The 22,809-nt window shown below is 50.9% G+C and overlaps 1 protein-coding gene across 5 annotated transcripts; it reads right to left on the bottom strand.

The window, feature by feature from the left end:
- CAD (carbamoyl-phosphate synthetase 2, aspartate transcarbamylase, and dihydroorotase) lies at positions 1–22,780 on the bottom strand. 5 transcript variants are annotated; one of them, XM_077843756.1, is made up of 45 exons: positions 22,503–22,777; positions 22,104–22,243; positions 20,208–20,337; positions 19,201–19,343; positions 18,886–19,027; positions 18,512–18,683; positions 18,115–18,300; positions 17,821–17,933; positions 17,346–17,491; positions 16,954–17,085; positions 16,628–16,861; positions 16,277–16,498; positions 15,884–16,072; positions 15,511–15,635; positions 15,207–15,337; positions 11,947–12,059; positions 11,058–11,302; positions 10,614–10,860; positions 10,123–10,221; positions 9,719–9,943; positions 9,459–9,641; positions 9,032–9,250; positions 8,583–8,750; positions 7,805–7,987; positions 7,563–7,667; positions 6,893–7,132; positions 6,571–6,652; positions 6,120–6,286; positions 5,812–5,976; positions 5,501–5,632; positions 5,084–5,285; positions 4,532–4,722; positions 4,293–4,433; positions 3,993–4,094; positions 3,419–3,515; positions 3,125–3,175; positions 2,787–2,831; positions 2,513–2,682; positions 2,327–2,401; positions 1,607–1,819; positions 1,304–1,429; positions 949–1,104; positions 763–864; positions 466–560; positions 1–365 (listed from the first exon to the last, which is right to left on the bottom strand). In XM_077843756.1, the coding sequence occupies exons 1-45, from the start codon at positions 22,582–22,584 to the stop codon at positions 263–265; spliced, it is 6,729 nt and encodes a 2,242-aa protein (XP_077699882.1). In that variant the 5' UTR covers positions 22,585–22,777; the 3' UTR covers positions 1–262. The 5 variants fall into 5 exon arrangements, 2 of the variants coding, with proteins under 2 accessions (XP_077699882.1, XP_077699883.1); XM_077843757.1 differs by lacking the exon at positions 3,125–3,175; XR_013349515.1 differs by lacking the exons at positions 1–365; positions 466–560; positions 763–864; positions 949–1,104; positions 2,513–2,682 and having other exon boundaries at positions 22,503–22,779.
- Between the last annotated feature and the right edge of the window lie 29 nt (positions 22,781–22,809).

The following is a 22,809-nucleotide window of genomic DNA, read 5'->3' on the forward strand; positions in this document are numbered from 1 at the left end:
TTACAAGCAGCTTAGCTGTTTATTTAGTCAGTAGAAAAATGACTTTACAGGTTTGCGGTACATTAAGGGAGACGGGGCCCCACCCCCATGCTAGAACACTCCAGTCCAGTCCAGTGCCTGACACGTGGTCTGCAGATGTGCATATGGGCACATGAGCTATCTGGACGCCCCAGAGCATCTCCTAAGTGTGCTGCCCCCGTGGGGGGCACCGATTTCATGCCCAGCAGCTGGGCCTGACAAGAAGAATCTGAGGAGTCAAGCCCTAGAAGCGGCCCAGCACAGTGGCTAACAGAGCCATGCGTATGTACATGCCATTCTCGGCCTGGCGGAAGTAGGCTGCTCGGGGGTCTGAGTCCACCTCCACACTGCAAGAGAAGGACAATGGTTAGCACACAGCCCACAAGATGGACTGTCTTAGACCAGGTGCCCACCCCCAGTGTAGCCTCAATTCTAAAGTCATGTCACCTGATCTCATTGACTCGAGGCATTGGGTGCATCACCACCATCTTCTTCTTGGCCCGTGTCATGATGTGGGGAGTGAGGATGAACTGGCCAAAGCACTGTGAGGCAGACAGGGGCCCTGTCAGTGTCTCAGGGCTGGGGTGGCTGTGTGGCCATAAGCCTGGATTCCTCCAGGATCCCTTCCACAGCCACACATGGTTATCACAACCAAGAGGCCTGATCAAGCTTCCAGCCGTCCCATCCACTAATTTGGATGCCTCGAAGCTCCAGCCCCGGCCTCCCCTCAACCGCGGCACTCACAGCTTCATACTCCTGGCTAGACTCAAAGCGTTCCTTCTGGATTCGAGTCATGTAGAGCACATCAGTGTCGGGCAGGGCTTCCTCAATGCTCTCAAATTCCTCCTGGAGGGTGAGGCAGAACCAGAGTGAATGCAGTGCCAGGCTCTCACTGCCCAAACCATGTCCCTCATGGCCTCCTGGGCTCACCTGCTTGGTGCCACGGGCCGCCACAAAGGCCCGCACATTGGATGGCATGCGCAGGCTGGGAGGGGCCACATAACGCAGGCTGACACGGTACTGGGTGAGCAGGCAGGCCAGAGAATGCACTGTGCGTCCATGCTTCAGGTCCCCCACCATTGTGATCTAGGGGAGGAAGCCAATCACCAAGAGGGCCCTCAGATCAAGCACCTGCCCTCCCGCTTCAAAGCTTTCAGACTCAGGACCAGGATATAGGCCCCCTTGCTGCATGCAGCATGCTTTGGAGCAGAGAAGGTACTTCCCAGCTGCCTCACTCTCCAGACCTACCCCTGGCAGGCCTCTAACCCTGACCCACTACCCTCACCGTCATGCCATTGACAGTCCCAAGCTCCTCCCGGATGGTGAAGATGTCCAGCAGGGCCTGGGTGGGATGCTCTCCAACCCCATCCCCAGCATTGATCACTGGCCTCCGGCAGTGCTTGGCTGCCAGCTGTGAACATGAGAACAAGAAAGGAGAACCTTGTCTTCTGCATCTCAGTGGCCCCCGCTCCTTGCCCAAGCCCCACTCTTCCTGGGTCCCCTTCCCTGTCTGGCCCAGACAGAGACTTGCAGTCATGTCCCTAGATCCATCCTCATGAACCCTGTTCCAGTGTGTAGCTGGCCTCACCTCCACTGCTCCAGGCTGGGGATGCCGAAGCACGACGACGTCGGCATAGCAGCTCATGGTCTGCACTGAGTCAGCCAGGGATTCACCCTTCTGGACCGAAGATGTGGCTTCTGAGAAGCTGAGCACAGCGCCCCCCAGCCGGGCCATGGCTGCAGCAAAGGAGCTGCTGGTGCGCGTGCTCACCTCGTAGAACATGGAGGCCATTACCTTCCCCTGGCGGGAGGGCAAGACTCAAAGTGAACATGGGTGTGTTCATCCTGGGGAAAGCACAGGCTGCTGCTTGCTTCCCCGACTTACACAGGAGGGAACCTCTCCCTGCAAACCTCCTCGTGACCTGTCCTAACCTTGACATTTCCATCAGTGTCACGCTGAGTTAAAGGCTCCACTTCCAAAGAAACCACTACTAGGTATTTGAATGAGATACTCTCATTCTCTGGGGATGAAGGAAACACCCCAGTTCTATCCCGTGAATACATATGCATAGACCAAATGACCAGATCAGGCTGATACACTGGCTCTCAGGGCCTTGTAAGTCAGTTAAATACTCAGAGACCAGACATGGGGGCTGAGGGGTGCCTAGGGTAACAGAACCTTCCAGAGTAGAGAAAGCTAAGTAACACATTGTAGAGCATTTAGATTTACATGAAGGGACCTCCTGTGGAAGAGGGAGATCCCTGCTGACAGGATCCTGGACCCATAACCCACAGCCCTGACCCTGACCTTGAGTATGTCGAGGCTTCGCTCCTTCTGTACCATCATACGCAGCGTGTGTGCCACATTGAACAGGTGAGACATCTAAGAAAGACCCTCAAAGTCAGCTGGAAAGGCAGTGGCCCTCAGAGGTCCTACCCCAACTTTTCAGATTCTCAAAGCTCTGGGTGGCCCCATCCTCCCTCCCCCAGGCACCTGATCCTTGGTGAATTGCTGGACAGACAGGATATGTTGACCCACTAATGAGTGCAGCAGGGGTGAGGTCTGGGGGTGCAGCAGGCCAGGGGTCCCCAGGTTCTGGGGTGACGCCTGTCTAGGTACTGGTGGTGGAGGGTAGCAGGTGCCATCAAGAGTTCCCATCAGCTCTGCAGTGAGGGACGGGGCAGAAGAGGTGGGTCAGAGGGTTCCTCCTACACAGGCCAGATGAGACAGGTCCCCAAGGTGAGCGTATGTTTCAGGGGAGTCTCACCTGGCTCAGCTGCCTTCCGAGACGACTTTTCCTTTGGCTCCTCAGCTACCAAAACAGGGAAACAGGAAAGATGTAAGTCTGTAACTAAGGTCTGTGAAGAGCTCCCATTTCCCCACACTCTGGATCACAGCGTCTGTGTTAAACCAACTCACACGACAGTAGCTATAGCAGGTTAGGGGAAAACAAGAAGGACCAGCAGCCCCGGGGGCACACAAGTGATTTCCCATGGGGGCTGCTCTGTGTGGGCAATGGTGCCCTCCCAGGGCCCCCCCAGGTGGCCAGGGGATCCTAGGCAAGGGGAACGGCCAGGCTCACACCAACCAACAACCTGGATTTACCCCACGTTCTGCTGCCCCGTGGGATCCCAGCTCCCGGGCGGAGGAACACAGCTGCCCACAACAAGAAAGGGCCGTAAGAAGCTGTGGGGTGCCTACCTCACTCTGGGCAGACTGCTTTAGGCAAAGGAGGGTACAGAGGATCAGACTAGGATGAGGGGATGGCAGGAAGAACACAGTAAGTGAACAAAAGTGACCCCAGTCTATCAGGGACACTGTGGGGGAAGAGGAGCCTGTCTCTACACATCTCTAAGTCCAAGTGGCCCCATCCTCTACATCATAGGATCTCTGTCTTACCTGGCAGACCTGGATCAGAGGCTCGGTGAATTCGGGGTGGCAGGTGGAAGCGGCCATCAGGAAGCCCTGGGACTGCCCGACGGGGTCTCTCAGGCGTCTGGAGACAGAGGCCTAGTGTTTTGAAATGTACTGACCCAACTCTCAAGTTCAATCCCTTAAGAAATGCCAAACTGCTCACTGTCCGTGGTGAGGATGGACTGGATCCCATTCTCCATCACATCCCCTCAGGCCCATCCTTCTGCTACGCTGTCCTTGATGGAGGGAGATCACCTAACCTTTCAGAGGTGTGTGCTAGCCCCATGACAGGCCTCTAGATGAATCCATCCCTGGTTGGGTACCTGTGTTTCGATCCCTGGTTGGGTTAATGGGTTACCTGTTTCCCCTGGGTAGGTAACCTCCTAAATTGAGAGCTTATTCTATGTTTTACAGCAAAGAGGTAGATGGTGGAAATTTTAAGTGTCAAGGGCAGAGCCTTCCACCCCCTAAATCACCAATGAAAACATATGTGCTGCTAGCCAGGTCCCTGGCTGCATCCCCCAACACACCCACCCTGATCCCGGAGCACTGTGGATACCGTGGTGATCTCACTGGCGGCAGGGGCTGGGGGTGCCAGCTGGGGAACAGTTCCCTGAGGCCACTTGCGGACATCCTGTCCATAGCCCGGGGGCACCAAGACCTGCAGGCAGAGGGCAGGGGCAGGAGAATGAGCAGGGGGCAAAGAGCTAGACTGAGGCCTCACAGGAGTGCAAACCACCAAAGAGGAAAAGCACCTCAAGGGACCCTACCCTTGCCTACCCACAGAGAAGTGCTGGGGCAGCAGGACAATGGCACACAGGAAACTGTGACTGGGATGGGGCTTGGGCCACACACATACCTGCCCGTCGATATAGGCCACCTCTCCTCGGAGGACCACACGGCGGACGGTGCCCTTCACCTTCTGCCCTTCAAAGGGTGTCCAGTGCGCCTTGGAGAAGGGCATGTGGCTGGGGATGGTCCATTCGTGCTCCAGATCCACCTGCCCAGAGTCACGGGATACACGAGGGTAGGGCCACACCACAGGATAGCTACAGGCTGCAGAGCTGCCCACCCCACCCCAGGCCCACTTGCCCACACCTCCACATAGGTGTCCTCCTGCGGAGGCAGGTGGAAGATCCGGCGGGGATTGTGGTGCAGCCGCTGCAGCAGGTCATCCAGACTCAGCCGGCCCTCACTGACTGCTGTCAGCAGCAGTGGCAGCATGGTTTCCAGCCCTGGGAAGCCAGGGGGAGGCCGGGGCCCACACTTCTCCTCCAAGGTGTGAGGGGCTGGGAGCGAAGAGAACAGTACCCTCAGGCCCAATCATCTCCACGTCTGGGAAGTCACACAGGCCACTGGGACTGGGACTGCACTGACTTACTGGCCCCGATGCTAACCTCTTCTGCTTATAAGGAAAACAGGTAAACCAGGACAGCTGCCATCTTTTTGGGGACCATACCTTTTACCTGCCTTCTCTCATTTATAATTTTACTCATTTGCTTGTCCGTTCCTTCAGGGAGTACTTACCGCACACCCATCACAGCCCAAGTGCTATGCTACACAGATCAAGTCCCAGCCCCCAGAGCCCAGAGGCCCTGAGCTGGGGGATGAGCCCTGCTGGGCAGAGAGGTACACTACGGGCCCTCTCACCATGGTCTGAGGCGAAGCAGTCGATGACAGCCATGTTCTCCCATAGGGCCTCCACGTCCTGGCGGGACCCAAGCTCCGGCCGGACCTCCCCCTTCCCTGGCCCCAAGCGTTCCAGGTCATCGCAGCTCAGAAATAGATGGTGGGGTGCCACCTCACAAGTCACTGGCAGCCCCCGTGCCTTTGCAGCTTTAATCAGCAGGATCTGGGGGGAAAGTGGGGAGATCTGAGGAGGCCTCCCTCATGCCCTACCCTACAGAGTCCCTGCATCTGACACCCCCTCTAGGAAAGTTATGGGGCAGACATGTTTGAGGGGGCTGGTTCCATGCTCCCCAACCGCTGGTCCCCACAAGGAGTAGCCTGACCTCTTGGTATTACTGGGAAAGCAGAAGGGGCACTGGACCTCTGAAGTACTCTCACCTCCTCCTTCCGAGCCACGTGACATATGTGTACTGATCTCTGGGTCAGTTGGGCCACCATGAGGATGGCAGCAACATTCTGCCTCTCTGCGTGGGCCACGATGGGGAGGTGGGATGGCCATGTCTCAAAGTGCTGGGGACAGAAAGAATTTATCAGGGAGCATGTAGAACCTTTAATTATCTAAGGTCATTAGAGCCCAGCCCAGAGCCCTCACAGAGCTCTTGACACTTCACTGATGTTAGCCTCTGATGTGCGCTCCTCAAGCTAAGAGGCAAAGTTTGGTTGCCTCCTCCCACCAGCCCACTCCCTACCTCCATCCACTGGGCCACATTGTCCAACCGAAGCTCAGAGAAGGTCTCGTTGAGGTAGAGCTTTAACCCAGCAGCAGACCCAGCCACAGCACCCAGGGTCCCTGCATTTTCTGACGAGGCTCCGAGAAATAAGGTAAAGTCACAGCGGGCACCAGCTTCTGCCAGCTGAAGGGGATACATATGAGATAAGGCCCATTGACATCCATGCCAGGGACCCCAGACTTCTGGGAGGGGCAGAGGGAGGAAGGGTCTGAGAGGCAGGTAGGGACACATCTGGGTCACCATGAAGCTGGAGTGCCAGCGCTCACCTTCTGGGCCAGGGCCAGGGCTGGTGCATCAATGATGGGGGGCCGGGTGTTTGGCATGGCGCATACCATAGTAATGCCCCCAGCCAGGGCAGCAGCCGTGCCTGAGGCAAAGTCCTCCTTGTGTGTGCCCCCTGGTTCCCGAAGGTGCACATGGATGTCAATTAATCCTGGAAGAACATGGATGTGGCAAGATTAGAGGACAGTTCAGAGACACAAAGGACATCAAAGACTTGAACTGGGGTGGCAGGAAAATGAGCAGCTGAAATGAGCGGAGAGGTGGTGAGCTTTCTCAGTCAAGGGTATGGCAGATGGTGGGAGAAAAGAGCTCAAAAAGAAAGATTCTGGCCCTCAAACTCTATGCCGTCCAGGCAGGGTGTGGACCCCACAGCCAGGATCTGTGCCAACTGCTACCAGAGTGCAAAAGCCAGGTTCTCCCAAAATATACACTTACCAGGTAGTCGCACGAGCTTTTGGGAGGTCATACAGTCAACGTGCACCTTCAAAGGAGGGGCTGGCCCAATCTGGCCTAGTGCCTGCAAATGAAAACCACAGCTCTGATTTAAGGGCATCCTGGGAGTCGTAGGTAGTGACTGGGTTTTCCCATAAACCAGGCTCTACTTCTCTCCATCCACCTTCCCTCTCTCTGCAGTCAAAATGCCTGCTTATTACCATAACTACTTCATCCTGAGATTTCCTAGCCCCATGACACACTCACTTCCCCCTGCCCCACTAAAACTGGCTGTTGCCCTCCCAAGCACCCAGGCCCCAGTCACCTCCACAAACAGTTTGGTGCACTTGATATCAATGATGAGGGGCACGGAGAAGTCAGCAGCCAGGCGCCGGGTGCGGTAGCCCTTGGTGACGAAGGAAGAAAGACGCCGGCCCCCAGCCCCACGCATCGATAGGTTTATCACTAGTTCAAAGTGATTCTCAGCCAGCTGCTCCAAGATGCTTCGCTGTGGTGGGCATTCACCATCCACTGCCTCCTCAAAGTGCCAGTCCACAGCTGTTACCTATGCCCCAGAGACATGGTCAAGGGCTAACCTGAGCCTGGCAGGAATCAGAAAGGACAGCCTAAAGGGATTACAGGTGGCCCAGGAACCCATGAGGAGGAGACTGAGGATCCACGGGGTGGGGACCAGGGCTGGCTCTCTCTGCTCCCAGCAAATTATATTTCCTGACAGGAAAGACATCTACTCAATGGTTACCAAGGGCTCTGTGCAGTATGAGCCTGCACGTGTATGTATAGAAATACTCCCCTGGAAAGAAACACATCAGGATGTTAACAGTGGTAAAGAAACCATAAGACACTTTTTCCCTTGTTTCTCTATACGTTCCATTTGCCCTACATGGAACACACAGGACTTGTACAACAATAAAAGCTGGGGAACACAGAGATAATTCTCTGGTACAACGCGGGGTAGGCTGCAGGAACCCCTGTACCTTGACGCCGTGCTCCGTATAGAAGTCAGCAGTGCCCAGACTGGCGTAAAGGCTGTAGCCAAGGCTCTCCAGCAGCCGCACGGTTGGGAGCAGCTCACTTTTGTTCTGAACCAAGCAGAAGGAGGATGAGGTTGTGTCTCTCCTGACTTCCCCTGCAAGGACAGCCGAGGCTCAGAGAGCCAAGGCCACCTGCCCCCACCTCTCTGGGCAGCACCCATTCCCCCCCTTCCCAGAGTCGGTACCTTATAGCTGCCAATGGTCAGCAAGATGTTCTTCTTGGGGATCTTAAAGCCAGTGCTTAGCATGGCCTTGAGGTATGCCTCGCAGCGGCTCTCCCCAAAGCCAGCCACTTCCCCGGTACTGGTCATCTCCACACCCAACACCACATCAGCACCCGCCAGACGGGAAAACGAGAACTGAGGGACCTGAGGGAGCAGGACGAGAGAGGCCATGGCAGGAGGGGACCACCTCTCCTTGCCCCTTCCCTTTGGTCTCATCCAAATGGCAAGATTAGCCTTCTCTGCAGCTGCTGTGCCTGTGCACTACATCGGTCAGTCTCCTGCTTATTACCACTCGGTTTCCACTCACTTATTCCTTTCCACAAGGCCTATTTGTAGGCCTTGGAACACTTCCTCAACAAGCTCTGTAAATCAAATGTCCTGACTGTCCTTCAGGACTCAATTCAGGTACCACCTCTCCTCCTAGGCCTTCCCAGGTCACCCTTTTGGAAGGGGCATCTCTTGTTTGTAAACTCCTTCAGCATTTTATTCTCGTCTCTACCATGTAGATTTATCACAGACTGATACAGAAGCAGTTTTTGGACCCAATTTCCCTTGCCTCCCATTACTAGAGCGTGAGCTCCTCAGGGACAAATACCATCTCATCGCCTTTACGGATGGCCCAGTGATGCACTGCCCACAAGAGTTGCTTGGTTTGTGCTTGTGCTATGTATGAGTGAACCCTCACCTACTGTCTCCCTTGGCTTCTGATAGCTAACCTCCAGGTTTCAGTTCTCCATACCTTCACCCCCACGACTCCGGAGCCAGTCATGAGCCCCACAGGTTCCACTTCTTCCCCCATGATGACCCGGGTGGCCAGTGCTACTAGGTCCACACCAAGTGTCTTGGAGACGAAAGGGAAGGAGCGAGAGACACGCACGTTGCATTCGATGACTTTCAGTTGGTCATCCTGGGGCAGAGAGGGAGTGGTCAGTCCTTGCACAGGCTGGGCTTGCTGACATTACTCCCCTGACCTACCACTCTGGGCGTCAGCAATCGGGAACAGGGGTCAGGGTGATGGACTGTCACAAACCCCGACAACACTGTGGGCTCTAGCAAGGCCCCCTTTCCTGCCACTTTCAGATCTACTCCAATGAAGGCAGGACATGGGCTGCTTACTGGCAGCGTGGCTCCACAGAATAAGGAGGTGCTAAGATCCTTTAGTCCCCTCCTTTAGCCCCCTCTTTCTACCTTGGCAATGAGCTGCAGATTGAAGGGTCCTGTGACCTGCAGCTCCTGGCCCACAGCGTGCACGATGGCTTTAATCCGCTCCAGGGTTTTGGCAGTGATGTCTTGAGGTGGGGTCACCAGCGTGGCATCACCTGAATGTACACCTGCATTCTCCACATGCTCAGAGATGGCAATGGCTGCCACCACACCATCACGGGCCACAGCATCCACGTCAATCTCCTAGTGGGGATGTGAGGGCAATGTGCTCCAGAGCAGGGGCCAATTTCTTCTCCCACTTGCCCCAGGGAGCTCCCTTCCTTTAAGAGCCTTGGTACAAGCCATCCTTCCCAGTCCACTGTGCCCATAAAGTGCTGTAGGGCTAGAGGGGGGAGTCTCCACCCAGGCTGGAGAGCCTGCCCTCAGAGACTTCTTTTGTTTGCAGCCCTACCTTGGCCTCCTGGATGAACTTAGAGATGACCACAGGGTGCTCCTTAGAGACGGCTGCCGCACTGCTCAGGAAACGCTCCAGGTCCCCATCGGTGTAGGCCACATTCATAGCAGCGCCGCTTAGCACATAGGAGGGGCGCACAACGCAGGGGTACCCCACCGTCTGGCAGAACTGGCGAGCAGACTAAGGGTGCAGCTGGGTTGGTTACACTCAACCATGACTTAATCCAGCTTCCAGCCTCCCACCTGGCCCCAGCCCACCTCTAGGTCACTGAGCTCCCTCCACTGAGGCTGGCTGATACCAATGGTATCTAGGAGCCGGGAGAATTTGAAACGGTTCTCAGCTGAGTCGATGGCTTCCGGAGAAGTGCCCAGCACCCGGCACTGCTGCCGATGCAAAGCCATGGCCATGTTGTTGGGCAGCTGCCCACCCATGGACAGGATCACGCCTTCAGGGTTCTCTAGCTCATAGATGTCCATCACCACCTTAGTTCAAGAGGAGAATAGAGTGAAGGACTAAGTGGTCAGGGATCCAAGCATTCCTGCTCACTGTTCCTCACCCTCTACTTCCCCTCAAACCCAAGCTGCAAAGAATCTTAGGTCAGCCAGCCACTCCCACTTGACCCTGGCCACCCAGGCTAATGAGCAGTCTTCATCCCTCTCACCTCAAAAGAGATCTCATCAAAGTAGAGTCGGTCACACATGTCATAATCAGTGCTGACTGTCTCTGGGTTGTAGTTCACCATGATGGTCTTATATCCCATCTGTGATAGAGAGGGAAATGAGATTTAGCGAGGAGGTGGGAGGAAGAACATGGAGAAACAGGCAAAACCCGTACTTCAAAGAGCACCTCAGCTTTTTCTGAAATGGCTGTAAGGGACACCCTCCTTGGGAGGGAAGTAGGATCAGCACTGTAGGTATTAGAGAAGTAGGTACAAAGTGCTGGAGAAAAGATACATGCCCTGTGAGGGACACAAGACGGCCTAAGGGGAGGACTCCCTCACTCCTACCTCACCACCACACTCCTCCCAAAGCCCTAAGATAGATGTAAGTGTAGGAATTAATAGAAAGCACCAGGATTAAATGGGAGTGGAAGGCAATTGCTGGAACTGAATGGAACAGTAAAGAAAACAGTATGAAAGACTAGCTCTTGGACCTTTCGGAGCTGCCGGATGCAGCCCACAGCACACCAGTCAAACTCAACGCTGGAGCCTATACGGTAGACGCCAGAGCCAAGGACCAGGACGTGTGGCGTTCGAAAGGTGAGGTCGTGCGTGGTTCCCCAGTATGTCAGGTACAAATAATTTGTCTGGGCTGGCCACTCAGCTGCAACTGTGTCAATCTGTTTCACCGCCGGGCAGATCCCCAGTTCCTGACGCAGCTTGCGAACAGCCAGCTCTGTGCTAAAGAAGAAGAAGGGTCAAAACTATACGCCCTGGGAGTAGGCTACAGACTGAGATCCCAGGACAGGGATCTGAGAGGAAAATATTTCAGGGATGAAGGTCAGAAGCCTCCGAAGCTTCTACGGGCCCCTTACTAGTATAAAGATTCTCTGTCCCACATCCTCAGCCCAAGGCCCGACCTCACCACCACCTCTGACCTCAGAACAGCAAGGGCAATCTGCTTGTCTGAGAAGCCAAGGCGCTTGGCCTGGTGCAGCAGGTCTGGGGGCAAAGGCTGTCCACGATGCTGTTCCAGCAGCTGGGCATGTGCTATAATCCTCTTCATCCGGTGCAGGAACCAGCGGTCGATGCGCGTGAGTTGGTACAGCCGCTCCACCGAATAGCCAGCCCACAGAGCAGCTGCCACCACAAAGATCCGCTTATCAGTTGGTGTCTCCAACTCCTAATGGGGAGGGCAGACAGATGGATATGGAAGGATTGTGGAGAGGGAGATGGCCAAATGTTAAGCAAAATATTCCCAATCTACTTTTAGTACCTCAAAAAGCCTGAGAGCAGGAGTACCACTGTTTTAGGAAAGGAAGCTGTAGAAAAGGAGCCAGACCAAAAACTCTGTAATTGCAAAAGCCTATAGGCAAATCCTGGCTCTGCCTCTTTCTGGCTGTGTAGCTACTGTATTAGCAAGTTCCACAAATTCTCTAGGCCTGTTTCATTGTCTGTAGAAACAAGTTTAAGAATACGTCCTCTTGGGATGCCTGGGTGGCTCAGCGGTTAAGCGTATGCCTTTGGCTCAGAGCGTGATCCTGGAGTCCCCGGATTGAGTCCCACCCACATGGGGCTTCCTGCATGGAGCCTGCTCCTCTCTATGCCTGTGTCTCTGCCTCTCTCTCATGAATAAATAAAATCTTAAAAAAAAAAAAAGAATACATCCTCTTATAATGACAGAGGAGATAAACCACAAAATTCTCAACAAAGTGGAAATATAGCAAATGTCCAGTAATGACTACTGCTCTTAGAGGTACTAAGTCCATGGCCTGGGGAAAGAAGCACCCACTTCAGGGCTGCTGCCAGGGGAAAGGAGCCACTCACCATATCACTGACCGGCTTTACTGTGTGATCAAAGCCCACACAGTTCTCATCCACCATGCGAAGAGCCTTCTGGAAGGCCTCCTCAAAAGAACGCCCAATGCCCATGACTTCACCTAAAGAACAGGATATAAGGACTGAGGGCCTGGAGGCAGGAGGAGCTGCCCAGAAATTTCTATGATTTAGTCAGGTCTCTGGGAGGTTCTTGGGACAGGTCCCATAGTGGTGGTATGTATGGTGTTTCATTATTAAGGAATCTTAAATTGAAGTTCCTCTCCTTACCATTTTCGTAGTTTGCGTTTATTAGTAGCCACAGAATTAAAATGCCTTAAACGGACATAGAGATACTAGAACATGCTATAGTTTATCAGAGTGGCCTGACCCCTGATGGTTACCCAGTTACTTGCTTTATTCCTGTTGTGATGTGTGACCATCTGGGATCTGTCTCATCCTTTCAAATTTCTCAACAGGCCTGATAATAGAAGATGATCCTACTATTCTTTGAATCCATCCAGAGATAGTCATGTTTACAATTCTCATTTTAGAGTATCTCTTCCTGGACTTTTTCCAAATGTATGTTTTTATACATGATCATAGTGTACGTATAGTTTCTATACTGCCTTTTCCCTCATCATAAGCTTGTTCCCACATTGCTCTGTGGGAGCAGTTTAATTCCTCTATGATTTACCATAACATAACTGCTTACTTATGGAAGAACACCTAACTTTGAAGTGTTTATCCTTCTAAGCGAGGCTGTGATGTCTTCAGTCTTTGGACTACTTCCTTAGGATGAATTTTCACAAGTCCAGGGATAATGCATAGGGAGAATTTTCTGGCCCTTGATAAATATTACTTACTCCACCGAAGTTTGTGTTTTATAATACACAGAAGTTTAACCACCTTCCAAGAAGTATAACTGTTTTAAATAATTTTTGTTCATAAGAATGTTACCTCATTTTACATAGATTTCTATTAACAAGAAGGAACTCCTCTGTCTCTACAACCTTCTGGGTCTGCCTACTGATTTTATCTTCTATAAAGTTTTGTGATATCCTCTGACAATTTAAATTTACCCTAGGGTCTTCAAGTATTTCTTACCAATTATATTTTTCTATTTACGATCCTAATTCTTTAAAAGAACTTTTTTTTTTTTTTTTAAGATTTTATTTACTTGACAGAGAGAGAGAAAGAACACACACAAGGAGGGGAAGCAATAAATGGCGGGAGAGGGAAAAGCAGGCCCTTCACTGAGCAGGGAGTCCAATGTAGGGCTCAACCCCAGGACCCGGGGGATCATAACCTGAGCCGAAGGCAGATGATTTACCAATTGAGCCACCCAGGCACCCCTTTAAAAGAACCTTAAAACATTAAAATGCTAATAGTGTTAGGGAAGTGGATAATTGATTTTCTTCAATTCCTTTGTAACATGGTTATATTATAAAAGTGTATATTATAAAAGGGCAAAAGAGAAACCCAACATATTCATATATGCACACCTGGGAAGATTCTGAAATCATATATATACCCAAATTAATCTCTGTGTGACAATGATTATAAATAACTACTCTTTTTTGGTTTGGTTCAACTACTTTGCTAATTTCCCAATGGTTCACGTATCTCACTTATTTAATAAAGGTTACAAAAATGGGGATCCCTGGGTGGCGCAGCGGTTTGGCGCCTGCCTTTGGCCCAGGGCGCGATCCTGGAGACCCGGGATCGAATCCCACATCGGGCTCCCGGTGCATGGAGCCTGCTTCTCCCTCTGCCTGTGTCTCTGCGCCTCTCTCTCTCTCTGTGACTATCATAAATAAATAAAAATTAAAAAAAAAAAAAATTAAAAAAAAATAAATAAAAGTTACAAAAAGTTATCAAAGATCACATTTAAAGAACAACTGAAAAGATATAAAACATTTAAATGTCTCATCTGGGAATCACTCTTTGTCACATTTTCAGTCTACTTCTTTTTACCAACAATTTAATTATGGCTTCATTCCCATGTTTATTATAATTTTCATGTAACAGAAATTCATCTCCAGAAGGAACAACTTGGCAGTCTTGTAAGATTTCTAAAAATTCCAAAATAATATCTGAGCTTACTTAGACTTGCTTGTTTAAAGGCTACTATTGCTCTTGGGTCACTTGAGTGGCTTAGCTGGTTATGTGTCTGGCTTTAGCTCAGGTCATGAACCCAGGGTCCTGGGAAGGAGCCCTACTTCAAGCTCCCTGCTCAGCAGGGAGTATGCTTCTCCCTCTTCCTCTGTGCCTCCTTCCTGCTTGTGTTCTCTTTCTAATAAATAAAATCTTAAAAAAAAAAAAAAAGTCACTATTTCTTTTAATGGAAATTCAGAACACAATGAAATGCTCTTTCTTATCCCTAGCTGGAGGCACTGTGGTATGTGAAATGCTTTGGCTGAAATGTTTTAGAACAGTCTGGGGTGTCTTAAAGGGACACTGTAGGGAAGCACGTTAACTTAATTCCAGCACAATTCAACCACTACTTGGATGTTGACCGTTACACTCATTCATGGTTCACTACAAAATTTCCTTGTTTTTATGAACAAGGTCTCAGATGTCCTGTTCTGCTCTTAAACGTTGTATTGAAAAAAAAATATTGGTGACCGTGGCAGAAAGTGCCTGGTGGAAATGGGCTGATACTGGCTACCACTACGCTGACTTGGATGGCGAAGCGTTCATAGAACAGTAGGCCTCACTTCCCCGAAGCATCAGTATTTAAATTCGCACAGAGAACAAACTGTCACTGGCATTAACAGTCTAGTGATGAAGCTGTGGGTAGAGCTTCACGAACCCGGTCTCGCCAACAACAGGCAACAAAGTGTGACACAGGTGTGCTTAGCTAGCGACTAGATCTAGTTTTCTGTTTTTGGCTGTACCCTCTACTCAGCCATGTCACTTCCCTTCTGTGGGGACTTCAGCCTACTCATTTGTAAGGTGGGAGAGCTGAGCTAGTCTGATGGCTATCACCCCATCCCAGAGATTCTGACACACCCACCATCTGGGAGTGGAGGTGGTATGTGTATTCTGGCACAGATTTCTAGATGCCTTTGATTCTCATTCTTGATGAGGACTATAGAGTCTGAAATGTCCCTGTGAGTTCTGAGAAACCATGTTCCCAAGCTGCTGGTAATGTAGGACCTGAAAAGCTATGCCAGGAAGCTAACTCTGTGGACATTCTAAATTCTTAGGACTGCTGGAATCCCAGAGGGTGATCTGGGGAAGGGTCTCTTGGGGCGTGTCTCTCTCACCAACGCTCTTCATGCAGCTCCCGATCTTTGTGCTGACACGAAGGAACTTGCTGAGGTCCCAGCGAGGGATCTTCACCACACAGTAATCCAGGCTGGGTTCAAAGGCTGCTGTTCCCCCTGTCACGGAGTTCCTGGGAGTCATCATGTGGAGGTGCCAGGACAGAGTGGGGGATGTAAAGAGTGAGCTTCCAGATAGCTTCCTCCATCTCCACACATCCAGACCAATGTCCTTTTCATAATCCCTGTCCCAAGAATGTTTTTTTCAGCTCCCCTCACCCCTCTGATCTTTCCCCCACTTTCGTACCTGAGCTCAGGCAGAGGGATGCCCAGAGCTAGTTTGGCTGCCACATAGGCCAGTGGATAACCTGTGGCCTTACTGGCCAGGGCGGAGCTGCGGGAGAGCCTGGCATTCACTTCAATAATGTAATACTGCGAAGAGAGAGAGAGAATCACCCGATAACTGGCCCAGAGGGCCCAACTAAGAGAGGCATCAGAAGGGCCACAAATCAAAGCCCTTTCCAAAAGGAAGGATAGCAAGTACACCACCCCTATCCCAGTCCAACCCCTAGCACAGACAATCCTGACTTCTACTCCAAGGTCTCTAGGATCAAAAGGCCCCAAAATTACGGATAGGGGTCCAAAAGCTAGAATATCAGCTCCAGGACCTAGAGTCTCACCTGCTCGGATTCGGGGTTCAATGCATACTGCACGTTGCACTCGCCAACAATTCCAAGGTGCTGCGTCACCTTGATGGCTGTCTGCCGCAGGAGCTGGTATTCCCTGTCATTCAGCGTCTGGCTTGGAGCCACCACTATGGACTCACCAGTATGGATGCCCAATGGGTCCAAATTCTCCATGTTACACACCTGTGAAAAGGAAGGTCCCATGGAGATCATTGCCAAAGGGAGTCAAGAGAGGCAGGAGGCTGTATCCCAGGATCCTGTTGCTTCTGGGGCTACACCCACCCTGGATCTAAGGGACATGTAGCCCCCAAAGATCTCAGCCTTGGGCTCTACTCTTACTAGAGCTCATAAGCCTGACATTACTCCCACCTGACCTCCATCACTCACCGTGACACAGTTGCCATAGGCATCTCTCACCACCTCATATTCAATCTCCTTCCATCCCTTCAGGGACTTGTCTACCAGCACCTGGCTGGTATGGGCAAAAGCGGGAGCCACAAGAGCAGAGAGCTCGTCCCTGTTAGAGGCAAAGCCAGAGCCCAGGCCACCCAGGGCAAAGGCTGCACGCACCAGCACTGGATACCCCAGCCGCTCAGCAGCTGCTTGGGCCTGTAAAGGGCAGAAGAGACAAACAGATCAGGCCTCGACTGCTTGCTGCACAGAGGCTTTTTTTGCCCCGGAGAAAATAAGATACAAAGCAAATGACATCATTCTACCTTCCCCCAACCACCCTCAAACCTGTTCAAGAGAACTAGCCGCCTCACTGGGGGCCACATGTTCTCCAATCTCTGCCATCCTGGAGGCAAAGGCACGCCGATCTTCAGTCAGTTCAATGGTTTCCACAGGTGTGCCCAGGACCCGGACCCCATACCGCGCTAATACTCCGGCCTTGGTCAGCTCCACACCACAGTTCAGAGCTGTTTGGCCCCCAAAAGTCAGTAATATGCCATCTGGGCGCTCATTGCGGATCACCTTAGGGAGGAGAAACAATAAGCATTAGGACCATGGGGGGCCCCAGAGGTGGATCAGGATCCCCCCTGCCCACATGAGTCCCCTCCTCATACCTGCGTTACATAGTGAGGTGTTATGGGAAGGAAATAGACTTTGTCAGCCAGCCCCTGGGAAGTCTGCACTGTGGCAATGTTGGGGTTGATCAGCAATGTCTGGATGTTTTCCTCCTTTAGGGCCTTAATTGCCTAGGGAAACAAAAATGGTGTTATCAGCCTCGCCTGCAGAAGCATGACTATCAACAGTCTTGGACCACCAGCGTGTCTCTTCTCTCCCTCCCTGTGCTCTCAGACCCTAATAACCAACTCCTATTCCTCAGCACCTCACTTTTCCACACATTTCCCAGATTTCCTGGTTCGTTCCCTTCCCACAACGAATGTCATGCCTATCTATTCCTATCTATTTCTGAGAGTCAAGAGCCAGAGGGGCAGAGACGGACATGCTTTACCTGAGAGCCTGAGTAGTCAAACTCTCCAGCTTGGCCAATGGAGAGGCCCCCAGAGCCTAAAATCAGAACCTTTCGTGGTGGTGGAAGCCCAGAGCCGGGGGTAGGAATTCCAGGCGGACAGAGACGCTCAATGAGCCGCTCACGAACTGTGGAGCCAAAGAAAGTCATAGAACATTAGAACTGAATGAAACCTGTGAGATTATCTACATTAACTCTTTCACTTTACAGAAGGATCCAAAACAAGTCATGCCTCTAATGAGTGGCAGGGGCAGGTCGAGAAACCAGAACTCCTGACACTGGAGCTCCTTTCAACAGAAACAGCATAAATTAATAATCTTGGCTCAGTTGTTTTCCCAGTCCATTCCCTTAACTTCCCAGACGCATCTCAGTTTCCTGAGGTATGTCCATCTTATGCCCATCCCAGAGCCAACCCTGTTCTTAGTTCTATACAACCTAGTCCTGCTCAGGTGCTTACCTGTCCAGCCCCCAGGGTTCCCAGCTGTGGCTTCTTTCACAGTTTCCAGAAAGATATCAAAAAGAAGCTCCATATCTGAAGGACCAGCTTGGTGCTCTGGGTGAAACTGGACACTATTGAAGAGATGGGATCACAAAAAGGCCATCATCTCTGGCTTGGCATTGGCAGTCTTGAGAGTAGGTAGCAGGATAGAAGGCTGGGGCCCACTGCTCAGCTTTATTTTTTGATTTTCAAGACCCCGGGACTTCCAAGTCCTACAGATTCAGTCACCCTGTCAGAATCACCCAGACTCACCTGAAGAATGGCAGGGTATCATGTACAATGCCTTCATTGGAACGATCATTGGCGTTGGTAAAGAGTGGAAGCCATCCTGCTGGCAATGAGTCTGTTTCCACAGCAAACCCATGGTTCTGGGATGTCAGAAAGCAGCGCCCAGAGCCTACCAGCAAGCATGGCTGATTATGTCCTCGGTTTCCGTATCTGGAGATGGAAGCACACTGAGTCACAGGCCCCTTTCACACCCCCCGTCCCACCCTTCACCACTGTACCAAACCCAGCTTCTGTTGACCTCAGGACCCTCAACCAGCCCCTGCTCCTGTTCCAACGCTAATGCATACCAAGTCTATTCCCATCCCCGAGACTCCCCACCGCTCAGGTCAGTAGTGAGGGCCCTTTCTCTCCCAAGTCCCACCTCATCTTGTATGTCTTGGCCCCAATGGCTAAGGCCAACAGCTGGTGTCCCAGACAGATCCCGAAGACAGGTCGGGGATTAGGCTCAGATATGACACGGCTCAGTGTGGATACCACACTGGGATAGGAGGCAGGGTCACCAGGGCCATTACTCAGGAAGACACCCTCATACTCTGGAGTGGGCAGAAAAGATGTCGTCAAAACCAGTAGTTTAACCAGAGAAGAGACACACTTGCAGCCCTTACCAACAGAGCAAAAGCCCTGATCTCTGTCTCCTTCCCTGTAACTCATGTTGACTTATAGCAACTAGACCAAGGGACAGATCTTCTACCCACACTGCCTGTCCATAGCCCTGTACACACTCCAGCTACTCACCCTGGCTGTCTAATGTGTGGTCCCAAGGTACCACAGTGACCTCAGCTCCACGCTGGCACAGGCATCGGATCTGATTATACTTAAGGCCACAATCCAAAGCAAGGATCCGAGGAGTGCCCCCTGCATTGAATACCCTTGGAGCCTGAGGAATAAATGGCACAACAGTTGGCAGCTGTGATCAACGAGGACAGATAAACATACACCAACCCCTGCCTTTGAGGCCTCTTCTGATTTGCCCAAGTGTCCATCCCAGTTATGGGCAGAATAACACTACCGTGCTACAGCTTGCAACACTCTCCCACTCTACCTCTGTACCTTAATTGAGACCTCTGGCACCAGGGGACGGGCATTGGGGTCCAAGAATGGCAGGGCTGAAGGCTCTGTCCCATCCTGGACCAGCTTTCCCAGCAGAGACCCTTGCTCTCGCAACTTCTTAGTCAGCTCTCGAGTATCCACTCCTGTCAAAATAGCACACTCTGAGATCACACTCCCCCAACTCAGTCATGCATGAGGTTAGACTTTCAGAAGCACTGCATTCCAGAACCCTGAGTCACACACAGCTGTTCTAGGGGCATCAAAATCCTGGGCCATCCTGATGGAAGTACACTACCATGAAGTATTCTTGCTAAAAATATCACATCTGAATTGAACCATGACTTCTAGATTTGTTTACAGAAAATAATACCAGGAGACAAAAGAACATGCTAAACGACGCTACGGGAACATAATCAACAAAATGTAGGTTGTGGGACTCTCTAAAGGAAAACTGACTTGTTTTTGTCAAACAGGTTACAAGGCTGATTGATCAAAAAGTCATCAACCAAATGCAACATACAGAACTTACTTAGATCCAGACTCAAATAAGCGGTAAAAGACGTTTAGATAATGGAGAAAACTTTGCCTGGATATTTGATATTAAGAAATTGTTATTTTTTTTAAAGGTATGATAAGGTTATTATGGTTATGTTTTAAAAAGGATCCCTTTTTCACAGTGAACTATCTGTGGACAAAATGGTACAATGTCTGAGACCTGCTTTGAAAAAATTAGGGGGTTCTAGGTATAGTGGTAAAATAAGTTTAGTCCTGAGTTAATGATTACAGAAGCTGGGGGCTCATTATATATTATTCCTTCCTTTTGTATGTATGAAATTTTCTATCTGATCAAAAGCTGTTTCTTCTCCAATCCCCAGACCCCAATGTAAACTTTCCAAATCCAATACATTCTATCATAGCCTTGGTCTCAAGTTCCAATAACGCACAAGAGACCTGGGCTTGGTAGGATACCTGGGCTCTGCCCAGATACCATTATGCTCACACCATACCTTGCAGGCCAGGTATGCCATGCTGTTGCAGCCACTGGTGCAGGGTGCGGGTGGCACTCCAGTGGCTGGGCGTGGGACAGCACTCTCCCACCACCAGTCCTGCCACATGGATCCCCGAGGATTCAAACCACTGCCGATGGAAGATGGAAGGAAGAAATCGTGAGGAGCCCAGGACCATGTCTTCCTAACTTCTTTACCCATTGTATGGCAGGGACCATATACTTCAGCTACATTGAACGACCTGGTCATTCCTTTAACACACCAAGCACCTTGTGCTTTTGTTTTTTACCAACAATGTCTTCCCCATATGAAACACTGAACACCAGGCCCTCTTTAACAACTGGAAATGATATTTTCCTTTCCTTTCTTTACTCACTTTATTTCCACTGTTCTTGCGTTTTACATTGTATACAACTGTGTGTGTGTGTGTATCTCCACCACAGAACTATGAACTATGAACTCCTCAGGAACAAGGTGCCTGACACATAGTAGCAGTCGACATTTACTGAGTGCCCACTTAGTGCCAGGCATTGTTAAGAGATGTTGGGGGAGGAGCAGTGAGTATGCAAAAAGACAAGGTCTCCGTCTTCACTGTTAATTTGCTACTTAAGGAGCCTGAAAATTAACAAAGCAACATACAAATAAACAAGATCATAATTACAGGCTATGATAAAAGCAGAATGTAAAATAGACGTACAATACCTTACCAAGCAAAAATAAAAGTTCAGGGTATAACACTAGGCATGATTATGCACTTCCCCCAACCCTTAGTAGGGGATTATCAGTTTAACAAAACACAAATTTTGCAACCCAGTAGATAAGCATTTAATAACTAAACAGAGAAATGGGTCACTTATGTGGGAAGGGATGGCATACTTAAGTCACATATGGTTTAGTGGTAGGAGGTTTAAAAAATGATGGATACTGAGACCGTTTTTTAGGGATCTAAAGGAGTTTGGCAGATTCCTCCATGGCCAGGTAGACTAGTCTGCATATAGACTGGTGCGTTCACAGTACATGTACCACAAAGGCATCCAGGGTTGGCTAGAGGCTCTAGAAGGCCTTACTCATCCTAGTTCTGTTAAATGCCTTGATTTTGCAGGTTTGTAAATTCTTATTTTGTCAGTGTGTCTACAGCTAACAAAGCTGAAGATTGCCATATGTTAACCAACATATCACATTATAAACCAGAATGCAGTGTTATTTATAGATCTGTGAGGAGGAATGGTCCTTTCCAGGCATAACAAAGTATGTCCCTTACCTAGGGTTCCCTATCCTAAGTGTTGGGTGAATTAAAGAACTAAAGGCTCACAAAGTCTGGGAAACCAGGACAAAATGCACTTTGAGGAATACTGTACCTAAGCTAGGGGGATTTCCACTATTAATTTGATTTTTTTTCATTAGTTGAACTTTCAGAGTGCAACTTAGTTTCCAGATTCCAAAGGAGGAGGAATAGGTGGAACCTCACTGTGGGAGGAGATTCAGTTTTCTTATCTAGAGATAAAAACTCTACTAAAAAGTGGCACAAAATGAGTCAAAGTAAGGAAAGGACGTTTAGAAGATGATTATCAACTTGACTGGTAGGTGAACTGGGACTCACTGGGATGGATGTAACCCCAGTTTCCAGTCTCTTTCCCATTATGTAATCTTAAAGCATTGCCCTCATCACTCTACTGCTAAAAAATCTTCGCGGCGGGTTCCTTACTCTTTGGCTTGGCATCCAGTGCTCCGGCTTCTCTAAGTACTTCAAGTCCTGGGTAGGATTTGTCTTAACACTTCAGTGTGTATCTTTGTTCTCTCCAGGATGCCTAACTCAATGTCAATGTCTTCATTTGACTAACAGTTAATAACCATTGATTTGAAAAGGAAAGTAGAGAAAGCATTGGGTGTGGCTACCTTACTGAGACCGAACTCATCCACTTCATCTGTGGGGATGCCATAGTTGCCGATCAGAGGATATGTCAGCACTAAGATTTGTGCTTTGTAGGAAGGGTCAGTGAGAGCCTCGGGGTAGCCGACCATGCCGGTTTGAAACACTGCAAGAAAAAGGCAGGGCTGGGGCTCGGGCTCGGGCAGGACACCCTTCACAACACTGCTCAGGGTGATGACAATGCCTCAGCAGAAGCTGCCTTGACCTTGAGGGATAAAAGGGGCTGGGGTGGGGACAGGGGCACCAAAGGGGGGTGGGAGGGAGGGTGTGCAGGCGGGAAAATGGCGGGTTTGGGCAGGGCAAGCTGGGCAAAGAGGGGCAGCAGAAAGTGGGATGAGGTCGGCAGCCGGCCCGAGCTTGCTTACCCACTTCCCCGGCAGTCGACACAGCGGCCCCAAAGGGCTGGCCCCGCAGGACCGACCCATCTTCCAACATCAGGGCCGCCATGGGAACGGAGCTGAGGCGGGGGCGAGCACAGAGAAGCGGGAAGCGCAGCAAGCCCCAGCCGATGCTGGAACCACGTGAGGTCGGCGCGCCAGGAGTCGGTCCACGTGGCTAACCGCGCCGGTGGCTAGAGCGCGGACCGCGGAAGGCGCAGGAGCTCCAAGCGCGCTGGGCGGCGGCAGACTGCGGCGGCGCGAGCAGCCGGCAGCGTGAGGGGCGGGGCCGAGC

This window comes from Canis aureus, chromosome 12, assembly GCF_053574225.1.
Source record: "Canis aureus isolate CA01 chromosome 12, VMU_Caureus_v.1.0, whole genome shotgun sequence".
Classification (NCBI taxonomy): domain Eukaryota; kingdom Metazoa; phylum Chordata; class Mammalia; order Carnivora; family Canidae; genus Canis; species Canis aureus.

Excerpts from the sequence above, each read along its gene's own strand:
- CAD (XM_077843756.1), bottom strand. The coding sequence starts at position 22,584 with ATGGCGGCCCTGATGTTGGAAGATGGGTCGGTCCTGCGGGGCCAGCCC. Across the intron at positions 18,301-18,511 it reads GCCAAGACATACAAGATGAG|ATACGGAAACCGAGGACATA; the intron begins GTGGGACTTGGG and ends TTCCATCTCCAG. Across the intron at positions 9,251-9,458 it reads AGTTCATCCAGGAGGCCAAG|GAGATTGACGTGGATGCTGT; the intron begins GTAGGGCTGCAA and ends CATCCCCACTAG.